General features: G+C 44.2%; 1 protein-coding gene across 1 annotated transcript in view; it reads left to right on the top strand.

The window, feature by feature from the left end:
• Positions 1 to 17,479, top strand: part of VAV2 (vav guanine nucleotide exchange factor 2) — a gene marked incomplete at its 3' end in the record, with an annotated part of 139,098 nt that overhangs the window by 15,900 nt on the left and 105,719 nt on the right. Inside the window, exon 2 of the mRNA XM_042478722.1 lies at positions 12,492 to 12,608. Within this exon, the coding sequence (XP_042334656.1) occupies positions 12,492 to 12,608 (117 nt within the window). The remainder of the gene's footprint in view (positions 1 to 12,491; positions 12,609 to 17,479) is intronic.

The raw sequence follows: 17,479 nt of genomic DNA, 5'->3' as shown, positions 1-17,479 counted from the left end.
AACTTCAGAGGGAACCGGGGAGTCCAAAGTGGGAGTCATAAAATGTCCCAGGTCTTGAACCCTGTGAACCCTAATGCTACTACACCAGAGAGTAGTCTTCTTAGGCTTTTGCAAAAGTGGAGACCTACTGGCCTTCCTGTGTCAGGGAGGAAAAGGAGGATGCATGCCATTTGGATGAATCTCATCCCATGGCATTTCATGGAAGGTGAGCTCACATTCATTTGTTGATGGCTTCTCTCCACCCAAACCCATTGAATAAAGAGAGTATTTTCCTGCTGCTTGGAATACATCCCATACATGGTTGGTAATGATAACTTGCCATAAACTTTTTTTTATTCCCCTTCCTCTATTGAAATGCAGCAGGAACAGCAAACAGTTTCCCCTTCTTTCTGCTGGTGTGAATTACATTTCACAGCTTTGGAAGCAGTGCTATGGAAAAAGCGTTAGTTTATGGGCCTGGATGCTTATGTCCCCACCTAAATTATAGGAAAAAGTAGTGGGGGCAACGCTTTCTTTTCACCAGCGTGTGTTAAATAGTGGCAGGATTCATTGGACAGAAATGAACACATCCCTCATCCAACTACAGCTCCTTTGCTTTAATGCCCCTGACTGTAGCTGGTTTCCAGAAGACATTCTTTATCCTGTCGCTTAACTTTATGATTTCTTAAGCGGTAAAAAGGGATGGCGCTGGTTCATGGTGAAACTTTCTCCCTTGCCTCCTGATTTAGATTCGGAGTAAGATCTTTATTCCAGTGGTTGCTTGTATGCTTGTTCTCTGGTTTATTTTCATTACTGCTCTTGTTTGTAGCTTGCTAAAGAAAAGTTGTTAACGGTGACTTCAATGTATGGCGACTATATGAAGGAGAGACCTCCAAGTCACCCTGTTATAGTTTTCCAACCATTCATGGATCCATCTCAATGGTGTACCCACCTGTTATTCCACATTTAATCAGTTTTCTGATCAAAATATTATGGAGGACCTTATTGAATGCTTTGTTGAAATCCAGATAAATGGCATCCACAGCTTTAAATGATTGACCTGATCCATTAGTTTGGCAGGATTTGTTTGTGACCAACCCTTGCTATTGGTCACTCATTCTCATTTGTCCTATCCAAAATAGAAAGGTCAATTGCCTGTTCTGGAATGCTCTGGGGTGGTTTGTCTTCTAAATGCAGTTAGCCCTCCTGATCCATGGTTTCAAGCATCCATCGCCTGAAAATATTGCAGGAAGGTATAAATTCCAAATACCAAACCATGATTTTCCATTTTATATAAGGGACACTGTTTTGCTCTGGCATTATATTTAATGGGACTTGAGCATCCACGGATTTTGTGATCCACGGGGGATCCTAGAACCAAACCCCAGCGGATAACAAGGTCCCGCTGTAAGTCGCCAGATCCCAGCATGGTCTCCTGAGGGCAGAAAGTTGTTCCCTTGACCTGCCACCATTGCTCACCTAAAAACCCTTATCCTAAAGGGTAAAAAAGAAATCAGAAAGCAGACATAGGTTTCCCAGAAAGTGGCTAAATCATTTGTGCAAATGCCACTTTACATAAACAGGTCCTGTGCAGCAGGCCGTAAATCGAAGGGCTGTCTGAGCAATAAATCTGCAGCGTTCACCCTTCCTGGGCCCATATGTTTCTATCTGGAATAATCTGATAAAAGTGTAAAAATGAAGGATAATAAAAAACCACCAGCCTCAGAACCTCTCCCCGCCCCTGAGCCATGTTCTGGTCTCCAAACGGGTTTGAGCTAATTTCCTCTTGGCGGAGGACGCTTCTCCCATGAAGCAAACCAGCTGTTGTTGTCGGGTCAATAATATCCAGAGTGAGCTAAGCCAGGCTTAGGTCTAATACAGTATACTAATTTGTGCTCCTGAGATAAACACGTCCCTCCTCCTCCTCCTCATTCCCAGCAAGTATTTCCTCCTAAACGAACAAAGAAAACCTTGCCACTGTTTTTGAGCAATGCTTAGCAAGCGATGGAGAAATTAACACGTACAATCAAATCTGTCTGAAATGACAAGATGGATGGCAAGTGTGGATGCTGTGATTGTCCCTCTATTTCAATATGTAGACAGTTCCTGAGCTGGAATTCTTCATGTGTAGGAGGCTCTTGGCCAACCTGAACAATAAAGAGGGCTTTTGCAAAGTCTGGGTTGGGAAAGAGGACAGATGAGTGAGATGTGTGTTGCTTATGGAGAGGAGACAACTAGCTTCCCTTCTCCTCGTCTTGGGATCTGACTCCCCCAGAAATTGCAAATGCTTCTGCAAGTATGCAAAGGGATCTTGTAGCATCTTTGAGACTCACTCAGCAAAAGACATTGTAGCATATGCTTTCGTAGATCTGGTCTACATCTTCTGAGGCAACCTTTCCTCAGGTTGTAGTATAAGCTTCCATAGACTTGGTCTACTTCTTCTGATGGAACCTTTCCTCAGATTGTAACATAAGTTTCCATAGACTTGGTCTACTTCTTCCTCTGGTTGTGGCATAAGCTTTGGTAGACTTGGTCTACTTCCTCAGGCGCATCCTTTCCCCAGGTTGTAGCATAAGCTGGCACAATCCTTAGCCACCCTGCTCTGCCAGGCCACCTCTGCTGTGGTAGGGGGCCAGAGCTGCTGCCACTTGGCAGCCTGCTCCATCCAAGCCTGGCATGGCTGCTTGCCCAGCAGACATGCCAGACCCAGAAAGCACTCCCCACCAGTGGCCGCTGCTAGAAGGGTCAGAGCTGCTGCCTCCCTGCAGCTCATGCTAGGTCTGGTGCGGCTGCTGAACAAGCAAGACAAGAAGAAAAACACCCTTTTCCTACTTGTCCAGCAGCTGTGCCAGTGCCAGAAAGTTCTCCTGGGTAGCAGCAGTGCACATCCCCACAATGGCCACAGCTGATGGGTGGCAGAAGACCCCTGGCTGGCAACCATGTTGTGTGTCTTGGGATGGATGGGTTTTCACTCCCTCTCTGAGGTGTCACCCAGTGTGGTCTGCACACACACACAGCCCCCAGTGATGCCCCTGCTTTAAGATGGCATCAAGCTGTTTTCGTTTTTGAATATTTCAGATTTCAGAATTCCAGTTGAGGAGGACTCAATCTGTATACAACTATAGCTGGTTCCATAGAATCCAGTAAGCGGAACCCATGTTTCTGTCTGTACTACACTGTTAGCATCTTTATGTCCCTGAAACAAATATAGTTGGGCCTCTTTATCCACTGATTCTTTATCCATGATTTCATCCATCCATGTCTTGGAAATAATAATAATAATAATAATAATAATAATAATAATAATAAGAAGCAAACCTTGATTTTTACCATCTTAATAAGGGATGCCATTTTACTGTGCCATTGTATACAATGGGGCATGAACATCAACAGATTTTGGTATCTATGGGGGTCCTAAAACCAAACCTCAGCAGATGCCAAGGGTGGATTAGAAAGAGGAATAGCAAGCAAACATTGTGGCTCCCCAGTCATGTTCTGAGCTCCATCTGAGTTTTCTACGTCCACCTCACTTCACAACCTTAAGCCATGTCTTCCAACCTCTGGGGCTTGATGGAAGTGTGGAGTGGCTTTTCTTTTGCTTTGACTCTTCAGACTGAGATAATAGCTCCGAAGCAGCCCAGGGGAGAGTCAGAGCAGGATGCAAAAAGCCCCATCCGGCCCAATGCCTTTCATCCTGAAATCACTCTGTATCACTTTACAACCTGCCTTGATGCTTTCTTCTTGTCATCAGGGAATGTGTGGTTTATGCAAAATGGGATGGCAGGGGTGTTTTTTAAAAAAAGGTCTGTGTAGTAAAAGCTGGATGTTGGAAGAAGATGGTAAGAACGGAGCTTGAAGTTTGAGAGTGTTGGTGCTTTGAAAGAAAGAGACTAACAGGGTCTTTTATGCAGCATAAAAAGGAGGAAGGGAGAGAGAAAGAATGTGGCAGCATCTCTTTAAGACTGTGTACGGATGTTCCTTCAAGTCACTTTAAGCATGGTGGCCCCATGAATTTCCTAGGGTTTTCTTAGGCAAGGAATACTCAGGAGTGGTTTGCATAGAATCATAGAACTGGAAAAGATCCCAAGGACCATCCTCTCCAACCTCCTGCCATGCAAAGCACTCCCAACAGATGACTATCCTGCTCCTGTTTAAAAACCTCCAAAGAAAGAGACTCATCATCTTCTGGGGCAGCATCTTCCACTGTCAGAACAGTTCTTACTGTCAGGAAGTTCTTCCTAATGTTGAAGTGGAATCTCTTTTCCTGTAGTTTGAATCCATTGTCCTGGTCTCTGGAGCAGCAGAAAACATGCTTGCTCCATCTTCAGTGTGCCATCTCTTCAAATATTTAAACATGGCTATCATATCATCTCTTAACCTTCTCTTCTCAAAGCTCATAGGGCATAGTTTCCAGACCTTTCACCATTTAGGTTGTCCTCCTCTGGGCAAGCTCCAGCTTGTCAGCATCTTTCTTGTATCGTGGTGCCCAGAACTGGACAAAATATTCCAGGTGACGAGAATAAAGTGGCACTATGACTTCTCTTGATCTTGCCCTCTGAAGAAGGAGAATTCATTCACATGTGAGGATGGCAGTCCACTTCTACCTCTGCAGACCACAACTACTGGTTGTAACTCCTTTGTCATGAACTTTGCTTCACCTTTTCTTGACAACACCTCAGTTTGATGGGGGCTGACAGTCAAGTGCGAGCTGACAAAACATGCCAAAGCCGATGATGATAAAAATCTGACTTGGGGTTGGCAAAATGTGACATGACCAAAGTGTCTTTGTTTCCAGATCTGGATAGGTTTCTTTCATTCCAAGAAGGGATTTGAATTGGGCAAAATTACCCGGGCAAGTCATGCTCTCTCAGCCTCAGAGGAGAGCAACTTCAGCATTGCTGTTCCTCTCCTTTGCAGATCCATTAGTCAATTAACATTTCATGAACTGAGCTGAGTTAAAAATGTCACTGAATGAACCCTTCCCCTTCCTTCCTTTGCATTGGGCACCCCATGTTAAAGCAGGTGTTGGGGTTTCATCCGACCTCTCCATCTCATCTGCCCACTGGCAACTCCCATCCCTTTCCCCCCTGGTTCCTTATTCATCCCCTCCCCACAAGCACCAGCTGCTCCTTTTTCTTTTCTTCCCCCCTTTTCTGTTTGCAACCAGCAGACGTGCATGAACTCCCACTAGAGAGATTTCTCTTTGGCTCACTGACTTCCCCGCTTGTGCCTCCAGCGAGATAAGCAGCCTGCTGTACATCACAGTCAGACGAGTGCTAGAGAGAGTTACTTTCTGCATCCGTCACCCCCTTTATCTCCAATGGGCAAAACCTGCAGAGTCCCCAGGCCCATTTCTGAGCACCTGCACCCCCCACTCCGCCTTGGCTATGGGCCATTTGGCGCAGGGCTTGATGTCCAGCAGTGACCCTCTTTGATGTAAGGAGTATGGCCCTCCTATAAAGTGTCCACCTGATTGCAAATCCCATGCGGTCTCTTCTGTTCCCATAGACCCCTGTGGCTTTTGATCAGGAGCCCTTGCCTTTAGAAATCCCAACCCATCCGTCACATCCTTTCCCCCTGCTGTTCCCTCCAATCTTATTTATGGCTTTATTAATTTTCCCTCGGAAAGACCTTAGATGTCCCCCTTAGCCCTCTCTGTCAAAAGTAGTTAGGATAATATTGCTGGTGGAACGGGTGCTTTTCCACGTGGGCCTTATCTGCAGAGAACCAAGTCCTGAAAGTCTGGGTTTCCAAGCCAAAGAGGACTCATTGTACAAGTAGAGCATTGTCAAAGGTAAATGGGCTGTAATAAAAATAAGGTTGCATTAATTTCAAACACATCTCCTGTATGAAGTACAGTGGGCCCTTGGTATCCACTGGGGTTTGGTTCCCCCTCTTTTCCTACAGCCTCCCATTTCCCCCAGCATTTTCATCTTTTCCAAAGAAAGACGTCATCTCATGATATGTCCAAATTATAGCAGACCCTGTTGAATCATCTATACCTCTAGTGAGAGTTTGGACTTGCTTTGCTCAAAGACTCTCTGTCTTTTTAGCAGTCCGCAGCATCCGTATAACTCTCCTCCAATTGGCATTTTAAATGAGTTAGTTCTTATTCCTGTCAACTTTCTTCACTGTCCAGCTTTCACAACTGTAGTAGCATTATCTGCCATAGTCAAGCCCTTGGGGAGAGCAGAATGCACATCATTGTTCTTTTCACTGTGACAGCTCTTCAAGAATGTGAAGAGTACAAGCATGTCCTCCCACTATGGCTGTCTTCTCTTTTCTTTGCAAGGCTAAACATACCAGTTCCTTCAAGCTTTCCCCCAAAGATTTGTTTTCCATATCTTGGTTCCATTCCTCTCAATCTGTTCTCCATTTCCCTGTTGTCTTAAAGTGTGTTACTCTGAACTCAGACACAGAGTGTTCCAGGAATAGCCTAGCTGTTGTTGTTGTTGTTGTTGTTGTGTGCTTTCAGGTTGTTTCCGACTTATGGTGACACTAAGGCGAACCTATCATGGGGTTTTCTTGGCACATTTCTCAGAGGAGATTTGCCATTGCCATCCTCGGAGGCAGTGGGTTTACGTGGCCAAGTCCGGGAATCGAACCCGGGTCTCCAGAGTCAGTCTTAACACTCAGACCACTACAAATCCCATAATTCCATAGCATTGAGCCTTGGAAGTTAAAGTGGTGCCAAACAGCTTTATTTTGGCAGTGTGACAGCTGCCTCAGTTATACCCATAGATCTTCTCTCTCTTCCTAGTCTATATCTGTTTTGTGCTTTCAAGTCTCCTGTCAAATTTAATAGTTTTTTTTTTCATAGACAAGGATACTCAAGAATGGTTTGCCATTGCCTTCCTCTGAAATATAGCCTGCAGCACCTGGTATTCCTTGGCGGTCCCCCATCCAATTTAGAGAGAGTTTAATTAATACGGATGGGTAGTCCTGAGCCCTATGAGACCATCTGTTCTGATACCTTTGAGGCCAAGCTAGTTTCCCCACTGACATCCATTGAGTGCAGGCAAACACAGAATTACTTCAGTCAGGGAATGAATGGATAGGGGCAGTTATAGGGCGTCTCTTCCCTCCAAGTCAGACCCCCATGAGATTGCCCTTCAGAGCCCCAATAATCTACCTCCCATTTAGTGGCTGGTCTCTATTTGATGTACAGTTAAAATAAACTCTTTTACTTTAAAGCAGTGAGTCCCAAACTTTGGTCCTCTAGATGTTTTGGACTTCAACTCCCAGAAGCCCCAGCCAGCTTGGCCAGTTCTCAGAAATTCTGGGAGCTGAAGTCCCAAATATCTGGTGAACCAAAGTTTGGGAATCACTGAAGGATTGAAGCAAAGGAAAAGGATGCCTTGCTTTGACCCATGGATAAGCCGACTTAGGTTTTTGGGTCCATTTTTTGACTAAATTTCTAGACTTCTACATATATGCAGTATGTCCTGGGTGAGCAATGACCACACAACTTGCGGGAATCTCTTTTTCTGGTTGCCCAAATGCTTGAGGGCCATGTGGATTTAAAGTTTCCCTTTACGTTAAGAAATGCTTTTTACTTTAAACAATAAAGTATTAAGTTTGGGCACGCTACATGTATTCAGGTAGGAGTCCTCGCTACTGCGCATGTAACAAAAGGAAAACATGCTCAGAGAAGGTTTTGAACCCCAAGACTTTGTGATTCTGTGGTTAAACAGAGAGGCGCCTTCAGTTGATGACTAAAGCCTCCAACACTGGGAACCTGCTTAAACTTGGGTAGAGCCATTGAAGCCAATGGGATTTGTGCAAGGGAACCCTAACCGGTTCCAGGCATGTCTATGGGTCTGTTCAAATCGGGGCTGATGGGTGTTAGCCTTAGATCAATAGAAAGGAAACTAATGAACCTTGCTTAGACCACATTGCTTCTTTCTCACAAATTCGTCTGCAAGAGGCCTTGGAGTGGAGGAAGAGGAGGAGGGAAGAAGCCCAGCCCTATCCCAGGCTCTGAAAAGGATCCAGCCGTTGCCTCAAGCAGGACCTGTATCATTATGGTTACAGGCTAAGCCATTAATTTTGAAGAAATGGCAGCTTAAAAGGAATAAATACAGTGAGAAATCTGAGACGAGCACTGATTCTACAATGCAGAAAGCCAAGGAGAAACCCAAACCAGCCAAAACCAAATCAGACTGTAATTCTCTGTCTCTTCTGCAGTTGTAAGGCACATACAACAGACTATCAGAGACCAAGTCAGACATGGAAGTGCTGCTGCTCTTTTGGTCTTTGTGCTGCTGTAGGTTTATGATGGAGCCAGTATGGTGGCATGGTTTGAGTGTTGGACTAGAAGCCCTTTTTTAAATCCCTGGTTGGCCAGGGAAACCCACTGGGTTTGCCTTAGGGTCACCATAAGTTAAAAACAATTTGAAGGCCCACTACCACCACAATGTTTCATGATGTTGCTAGTTCTCAGGGATCCCACCTTTTAAAAATGTTAAATGGCCATACAAGTGTGCAAAATTAGATGGAGTGGTTATGCAACATCTGTATTCACCTAGGGGTTGCCAAGGTGTTACGACGTATGGGCATCCATTGCGTAATGAATGCTGGGCAGTGGGCACCGAAGCACATCAGGGCACTCCTGGGCAGGTATTTGGGCACCGGCTAGGGAGTGCCGGCATACAACAGGAGTGCCCAAGGCACACCAGTAGTGCTCATTGCGTATCAGATGTGCATGATCTGATGTGCATTGCAGTCCTCTTGCCAATGTTTGAATGTACATCCCCACGCTTCACTAACAGGGCTTCATTGCTTTTCTGTAAGATAGCTATGGATTCATCGGATCTTGCTCATTGTGTGACTTCTGTTGACAGAGCAAAACAAGGCTACATACATGTGCATGAGAGAGCTGTGATACTGCAAGTCATTTCTGATGTATGGCAACCCTCCATATCAAGGGGTTTTCTTGGCAAGACTTAATCAGAGGAGGTTTGCCATTGCCTTCCCCTGAGGCTGAGAGCATGTGACTTGCCCAAGATCACCATGGTTGAGCAGGGAATGAATCCTGGTCTCCAGAGTCGAGACTGAAACCACTACGTCACACTGGCTCTCTGCTACATAATTCAGGTCTCAAAAGCTTGCCTGAACAAAAAGGTTTTCATTTCCCAGCAGAAAGGGAGCAAGAAGAGGGCCAACCAGATCTCCCATGGATGCCTTTCTTTTATGCTTGTTGAAATTTAGTTTGTTTGAGACTAATTCTTTAATCATTATAGTCATCTTGAATCCTGATTATGGCTTTTGAGAGATTTGCTTCCCCTCCCAGTTGAATGCCATCTGTAAATTTGATAAGCATCCCCTTTACTCCTTCCTACAAGTCATTTGTAAGGATGTCGAACCAACTATGCTAACACCAGGACAACGGCCTGTGACATCCCACTTGTCACCGCTCTCCTGGATGACAAGGGACCATTAGTGAGTGCTCTTTCTGGTCAATCTGTTCAATCCATTCACCGACAACAAACCTACCTAATAAGCATCATTTAGTCCACATTTTGCCAGTTTGTCAGCATGAATATCATAGAGGACCTTGTTGAAAGCCTTGCAAAAAATCAATATTGCTTGATGTACATAAACCAGAAGGTGAACCTTTTTTTTCCTGGAGGTAAACATTACCGCTTGATGATGTGGCAGACTGAATGGCTGTTTAAAGAGTCAGGAAAGCAAAGCGAAGTTGAAAAATCAGTATGTATGTGTTGGAATTATCTGTACCAGGCTTTTTAATTTAGCTTTGCTTTGAAAGCTGATGTTAGCCAGCAGTTTCTTGCTGAACACACTACAGCAGAATCAGCCCAGCTATGAGAAGCATTTATATGTTGGTGTGTGTTGTGTGCCATCAAGTCATTTTGGACTTACCCATGATGTAGTGGTTTGAGCTTTGGACTAGGGTTGCATCTGCACTGCAGAAATAATGCAGTTTGACACCACTTTAGTGCTCAGGGCTCTGGAATCCTGGAATTTGTAGTTTGTTGTGGCACCAGAGCCCTCTGACAGAGATGGCTAAATTTCTCAAAAAACCACAAATATAATTCCAAACGGCATTATTTCTGCAGTGCAGATGCAGCCTAGGACTCCAGGAGATGAGGATTTAAATCCCTTCTCATCCATGGAAACCCACTGGATGTCATTTGACAGGTCACACTCTCTCAGCCTTAAAGGAAGGCAATGGCAAAGGTCTTCTAAACAAATCTTGTGAAGAAAGCCTTATGATAGGTTTGCCTTAGGGTCTCCATAAGCCAGAAATGATTTGAAAGCACATAACAAAGAAAGACTATTTTGTAACGTCCTTTTATTTGTTTTAAATTATTTTTAATGTTATTGATAGTTCAGTTGTATTTCAGTGAACAGCCATTTCCACATTTTTTAAAATCTATATTGTATCCGCAATGTGTTAGTTGCCTTGAGCTCCAATTCTGGTGAAGAAAATGAGACATAAATAAAAAGGATGAAGAGGAGGAGGAGGAAAACAAAGACGCCTGTGAGATTTATTTGCAACACTTCAGCTTGTGCAAAGAAAAGAGCCGCATGTTTATTGTCACCGAATCCATTTCTGTCACCTGATTGCTGCCCGTTTGAGTCTTTGGGTGCCTCTTACAGGGACCCAGGAGAGATATGCTCTATTGCAAATGGTTATTATAGTCCATCAATCCATTACTGGCCTTGTCAGACTGTAGCATCACTTGTGCTTTCTAGGGAAGCAGGGCTGCATTAACTCAGGATGCTTGGCTGCATTTTGAACCATGCGCCAGCTCTCCGAGGAGTTTCCCATCCCTTCCCTACACTCTCCTTTTGTGGTTTTTTAAAAATACAACAGAGCTAAAAATACTGAAGGGTTTGACAGCATCCTTTTTACACTGGGAATTGTGAGGCTTGTGGCAATAGTCTCAGAATCATTACTAAGTAGCTATCATGGATACAGAACCATAACTGTTTGTATTCACAATCACGGTTTCATCACAGTTTTCACACCATTGGCATGATTGTAACTCCCACCTTATTATTATTATTATTATTATTATTATTATTATTATTTGTTGTTGTTGTTGTTGTTGTTGTTGTTAAGCTGCCCTCAAACTGATCTCAACTCAAGGTGACCCTGTGGGTGAGACATCTCCAAGATCATCCTATCCTCAATTGCTCTGCTTAGGTCCTGCAATATCATATCCGTAATTGAGTCTATCCATCTAGCATGTGGTCTTCCTCTCTTTCTGCATCCCTCCACCTTTCCTAGCATTATTGTCTTTTCTAATGAATCTTGCCTTCCGAAGATGTGGTCAAAGTATGACATCCTCAGCTGGTCATCTTGGCTTCTAGAGAGAGATCAGGCTTGATCTTTTCTGGGACCCATTTGTTCATCTTTTTGGCCATCCACAGTATTCTCCGCATGCTCCTCCAGCACCACATCCATCAGAGGAGATGCTTTTCTTTTTATCCACCTGCTTCACTGTCCGTCTCTCACATCTGTATATGGTGATAGGGAATACAATAGATGGAAAAGTTGTAACCTTAGTGCTCAGTTGTATATCTTTACTCCTAGTTTACTGGGCATCATCTGCCTGGGGAGAAGGAAGTCCGTTCTGCCAGTAATCGGAGATGGGTTAATGTTTTCATCATGTTTGGGGAAGCTAGGCCAACAGAGGTTACTTAGTTAATCAGTTACTTAGCTGATAGAAGATAAAGACCATCACTGAAAGTCAACTAAAAATGATGAGAATAATGGTCATTACACTGTTGCACAAACTTTCCATTATTTGCATTGCGTTGGAAATGTAATGTCTTCACATCCTTGTTGTTTCTGCCCTAGGCAGCTTGTTATAGGTAACTGCACTACATGATAACTAGTTGATAGATCATTGTGTTATTTGGAATGTGTTAATTCTATACCCTGGGAATATGTCATGGTATATGCCAAGGTAAAGAGGGGTTTCAGGTTTGTAATTCCAGATCTCCATCCTTATACATGCCTGAAGAGTACAGTCAGCCCTCTGTTTTCATGAGGGATCCGTTCTGGACCCCCCTCCTTTGTGAAAATGGAGACTTGCCTATATTAAAGCTCCATAGGCTTGAATGGGGCACGTCCCCTTGAGTGCACACAGGACGCGTCCCATTGAAAATAACAGTGGTCGCCCCTCCATGAATATTCAAGACCGCAGACCTAAGTCCATGAGAAAGGAGGGGCAACTGTATTTGCCTTGCAAGAGCACCAAAATATAGGATTGTGGTTAAGTGAAAACATTTTCTAAAGTCAAATGTCTCCCTTCCATGAACTCCTTTGGATGCAAGTGGGGCCCACTCCTCCTTGGTTGGCTGTCATTGCTTCATTGGGATGACAGTGTCGTTGGAAGCATAGCATCATAAACTGCTGAGATCTCCTCTGTACTGTATGTCTCACTTCAGTGCGTTGTCCTTTCTGGACCTAATAAATGTCAACAGCAGCAAAATTACACTCAGAATTTAATGTTTTCTTCTTCTTTCTCATCTTCCAGTTTCTCTGCCTGAAGAACATTCGGACTTTCCTCAAAGTATGTCACGACAAATTTGGCCTCCGGAACAGCGAGCTGTTTGACCCCTTTGATCTTTTCGATGTACGGGATTTTGGAAAAGTAAGTACCCTTTTCTCTGTGTGTCTCTCCTACAAAAGAACAAGCCAAAACACATGAAAGTAATGCATTGTGGGGTCTTTTTCTTCCTTGCTTGCTCGGTTCTGGGGTCTTTTTGTCCTCTTGGTATAAGCAGCATGGCTAAACAGCATCATACATTCCTGTGGTTGCTGGTGGATTTAACAGGTCTCTAGGGCCAGGATCATTTGGGTGGCTTTTGCTAGTGTATTCCCCTCTTTATGTCAGCAGGAATGCCTTTTTAGGCCCCATGCAAGAAGGTATCTGTTATCTCCTTGTGAGATAACAAAAGCAAGCCAACACGCAGCGAGAGAGAAGCGGCTTTCTGCTTACTTCTCTGTATGACATTGTAGCACTTCCATTCTCCTTACGGAGTGATATGGTCATAAAAGAATACCTTTTGCCAAACAGATTTTCCCAGCGCTACAAATGGTGCACTTTTATGACTATCTCCTTCAGGAAGAAAACAGAACTGCATATGGACAGGTAAGTAGAAAGCCACTTCTCTCTCGCTGGATGTTGGCTGAATTTTGTCATGTGATAAGACTCTTTGTCTCTGGTGGATGAGTATATCTGGAGGCTCCTAAGTGCATCTTGGTCATTCTGTGCCTCTATTGACCATGGAGGTCCACCTGGACATCATCTTTCTTTTCTGTAGATGAGGAAGGACAAACAGCCTTTGACTGTCTCTCTGGGGTGGACAGGCTTCTTCTTCTTCCTTAGGGATGCAAGGTCAGAATTTCCATCTGCTCTTGTGTACTTAGAGAGAAAGAAGTAGACTCAGACCACTAGACCACCAACAGCATACTCATCTGGTGGAGATTTAACCTCCTCTGCCAGATAAATAGGACTAGAAATGCTTCTTTGCCTGAGAACTAGCTTTTGCCTTTTGAAATCCTTTGCTCCCATTCATCAGATATGTTTGTATGCTCCATTCCAAGTAGACGTTGGTGGTTACTGTTTTTGCCTGGGGGGGGAAGTATGATTGTTTGAGAAGGTGGGATTAACTTGGATGGAAATGGGAGCTGTTATTTGGTTTGCTTGTACTTAGAATTCTGTGCATAGGCATCCTGCTGGCAGATGCTACAAGGTGACATCCTTGCAAGAGTTAGAAGATGGCCAGGGCTGCTGTGGGTCACTGACTCTGAAACCAGATCTGAGAGGAGCCTTTCCTACTCAGGATCCCTGCTGCCTTGTTCTGGAAGTGAAGACTAGCAAGAGTCAGATGGTACAACTCTGTTGATGAGACAAAGGAGACAGAAGACCAGGTTCTCAGTGTTGATATCATGTAGCCAATCCAGATGTTTTGTACCACCTGCCAATCCCAGATGTTGCATGCTTGTAGTTGCTTGCTGTGACTCAAGAAGACTCTGAACATACTTGGCTATGTACTGTGGCATTTCTGGCTCCAAAGTCTTTCTGCACCCAATTGAGATGGTGGACAGGAGGGAGAATCACTTGCAAATAAAGAAAAAGGTGGGATGAAAGTAATAACTGAGGATCCCAAGGAGGGATATGACCACATGCTGTCTTCAGTTAGTGATCCTGCATTGAGCAGGGAGATGGACTAGGCGGGCCATTAGGCCCTTTCCATCTCTATGGTTCTATGACTCTGTGACATAAGAGGAAAGTCGGTAGGAGGGAAGGATGAGCAGGTCATCTGATGGTACAGACTCATTATATTGTCCAGCAGGCTCCAGATGTGGTGTGTGTTTATGTGTGAGACTTTTCTTTTTGTAGATGAACTTAACTTGGGTTCATGCTGGACGTGGCTGTAACCCATGCTAATGTTGATGCCCATAGTGCTTGGTGACTTCCATGTCAGGAGGGCACTGAATCCATGCCAGATTTTGGCTAGTTTTAAAGGGGGTAACAAAGATGTGGGATAGTGTTTAGGAGTAGGTTTTGGAAAGATCTTTTGAAGCCTGGATTAAAACCTGGAGTAGCTTTTCTGCTCCACTGGTATGGAAATCATCTGCTGCCTTGGACTGATACCATCAGCACCATTTCCATCTAGCATTCACTTTCTCCGGCTCTTCTCCCATCTTCTTTAAAGCTCTGCAAAGGGCCATTAAAACATCATCCGTGTACATTTCTATATTTTTCATTCATTCAGGCACTCTTTCATTCATTTATTCATATCAGCAAGTACTTTATCCGAGATTGTAGTTTTATGTTTCTGTTTTGGCTGATGCCTTGCATTTTTCTTTAAAAATCATAACCTCATTTTTTTCCTTTTAGTATTATAGTGTTGCAAGGTTTAGCAGTTTAATGTTTTCATTGTATTTCAGAGCCCCTGGGGCTAGAGCATAGTTTCAGGAGCTGGAACGACCCTTTTAATGGCATCCCTTGCCACCTGTGCCTACTATTATGTTGCAAGGCTGTGAGCCAGTGTGGCATAGTGGTTTGTGTGTTGGACTACAACTTTGGAGACCAGGGTTTGATTCGTAGCTCCGCCATGAAGCCCACTGGGTGACCTTAGGCAAGTCACATACTCTCAGCCTCAGGGGAAGGCAATGGCCAACCTCTGCAAGGAAATCTCATGATAGGTTTGCCTCCGAGTCACCATACTTTGGAAATGACTTGAAGGCATGCAACAACAAACAACAACCTGAGTTTGGAGAGGGGGAAAGAAGGGCTCCTTGCCTCCTCAAATTCAGCTTATGAACTTCTCAGTGAATTATGCAAAATTGCAATGTAGGTCACAGCCTTTGGCTAGTGACAGCAGCAACATAAAAGGGGTGCATCACACACTCTTTAATTTGCCGGAGCCGAGCATAATGAGATGTGGTCTGTACATAAATATGGATTAAGCTCTCTGGGGCTAGGGGTGGCAGCGAAGCCCTGGAAAGAGAGCTGAATGCAGTAACTCTGAAGTTCAGAGTCAGGGTTTCTCTTTCAGGGAACTGTAATTCAGAGGGCTCATAAACATCTCAGCAAAGAAAGACCTCCTTTATCACTCTCCCCCTTCCGTCCCCCCCCCCTTCCTCCTTTCTCCTCTTCTTTTGAACTTGCCAGGAATGGGTTTTAAGAGAGGCATTTTAATGACTGCGCAGTCCCAAATGATGGATATGCCTGGAGTTCTTGCAGTGAAATCCTGGAAGGGGATGTTGAGTCATGCGAGTCAGCAGAAAAAGAGAAATTACGAGGCTTGGTGGTGAACGGGACCCGGAGTGATCAAGCCGCATGCTTTGGTAGTTGTCTCGCTTGCCTTTGCAATAACTCTGTCCTTCTGTTTGGTTGTATTTGCTGATGTGTGTGCCTATATATATATTTGTTGATGTAAGCACATACTGTACACAGATGCAGGCTTTCCCCAACACTTAGAATAGAGAGAGAACCCTGCCTCCTGATGCATTGGAAAGTCACTAGCAAGGAAGGGGAACAGAGTCTTTATAAATTCTTAATTCATTTCCACACAAATCCAAGGGGACAAGGAGAATTTGCTGCTGTGGTCCAGATTCCTGAAAAATCCTATCATCCAAATAGCATCCCAAATCTACAAAACAGCGGTACTTTTATCGGGCCAACCAAAATGCACATTACACATGTTGCAAGCACATTGCATGTGTTTGCAAAGTTTGGTAGTGCCACTGGCTTCTTCATCAGGCAAAGGTGTTAACAATGATATAGGAGAGGAAAAAAGAAAAATGACAGTGTTAGTCATAGGCCTGCAGGTTGTGATTGTTGTCCTCAGTTTAGATTTTTAACACCTTTGCCTGATGAAGAAGGAGCTTTGAAAGCTAAAGATGCTTCAAAAGCTTGCAACATGTATAATGTGCATTTTGGTTGGCCCGATAAAAGTACATGTAATGTGCATGAAGTTATCACTGTTTTGTGGATCCCCTCAGTGTAATGTAAATATCTGCATGCAGAGATGTGTTACTTTGGCACTAAACCACCCCATACAGAACAGCAACATTACATAATGCATGCCGGTGACTATGCATTGTTGTGGAGTGTGCAACTGCAACATGAAATGTAAAACTGCAATGCACAGTGCACAACCGCAACATACCACATTGTTGTATGTGCAACTCTGCTTCTTTGTTGTCAGCAAAATATGTCTGTTGTGTAGTGGTGAATAATTTGCCTTGCATGTATAGCATGGCTTACCCATGCCTACGTGTAATAGGATGCCATCCATTGTCTCTCCCACTCACCGCAGCAAGTTCTAGTTGCTATGCTTAAAAAGATAAGCTTCAGAGTGTAAGCAATTCCTGCTGGGCTCTGACAAGGAATAGCAGATAAGATTTCCGGTGGGGAGGAGGGATTTATCGGTGGAGAAAACACGGCTGTGTCCTGTGTAGCTCCTTACTTCCTGCCCGATGTTTGCAAGAACAGACATGACCAGGTTTGCTAAGGATGGCAGAGCCTTTATTTGCATCAGCTACATTCCATTGAAGTTAAAAATTACAGTATTACAATAAACCATTACTGACATACCAGAGAGGGATCTTGTAACACTTTTGAGACTGAGAGAAAGACATTGTAGGATAACTTGGCCAATTTATCACATCTCTTTTCTGGTTCCCAACCTGTACATAGTACATTCCCTTCACCATTCATATGGATATCCATCCATCCTGGCCTTAGGGAACATATTTCTTCCTGTTTTGGTCCTTCAATGACCATTGTTGTTGTTAGCTGCCCTCGAGTCGTTTCCGACTCATGGTGACCATGTTGATGAGATGTGGAGTCATGGCGGACCATCCATACGCTGGATGCTGTGACTCTGCCCCCTCATGCTATAATGCTGTGCACTGTTCTAGACGGCATGCGGCATCATGGCGCGACCCTGACTCTGCATCTAGATGTTGCAGTGTCAAAAGGACATCACAAAGCTGTGACGCTGT

Source organism: Sceloporus undulatus, chromosome 7 (genome assembly GCF_019175285.1).
Source record: "Sceloporus undulatus isolate JIND9_A2432 ecotype Alabama chromosome 7, SceUnd_v1.1, whole genome shotgun sequence".
Classification (NCBI taxonomy): Eukaryota; Metazoa; Chordata; class Lepidosauria; order Squamata; family Phrynosomatidae; genus Sceloporus; species Sceloporus undulatus.
Note: the sequence above shows the minus strand (reverse complement) of the source record. Positions and strands in the feature narration are given on the sequence as shown.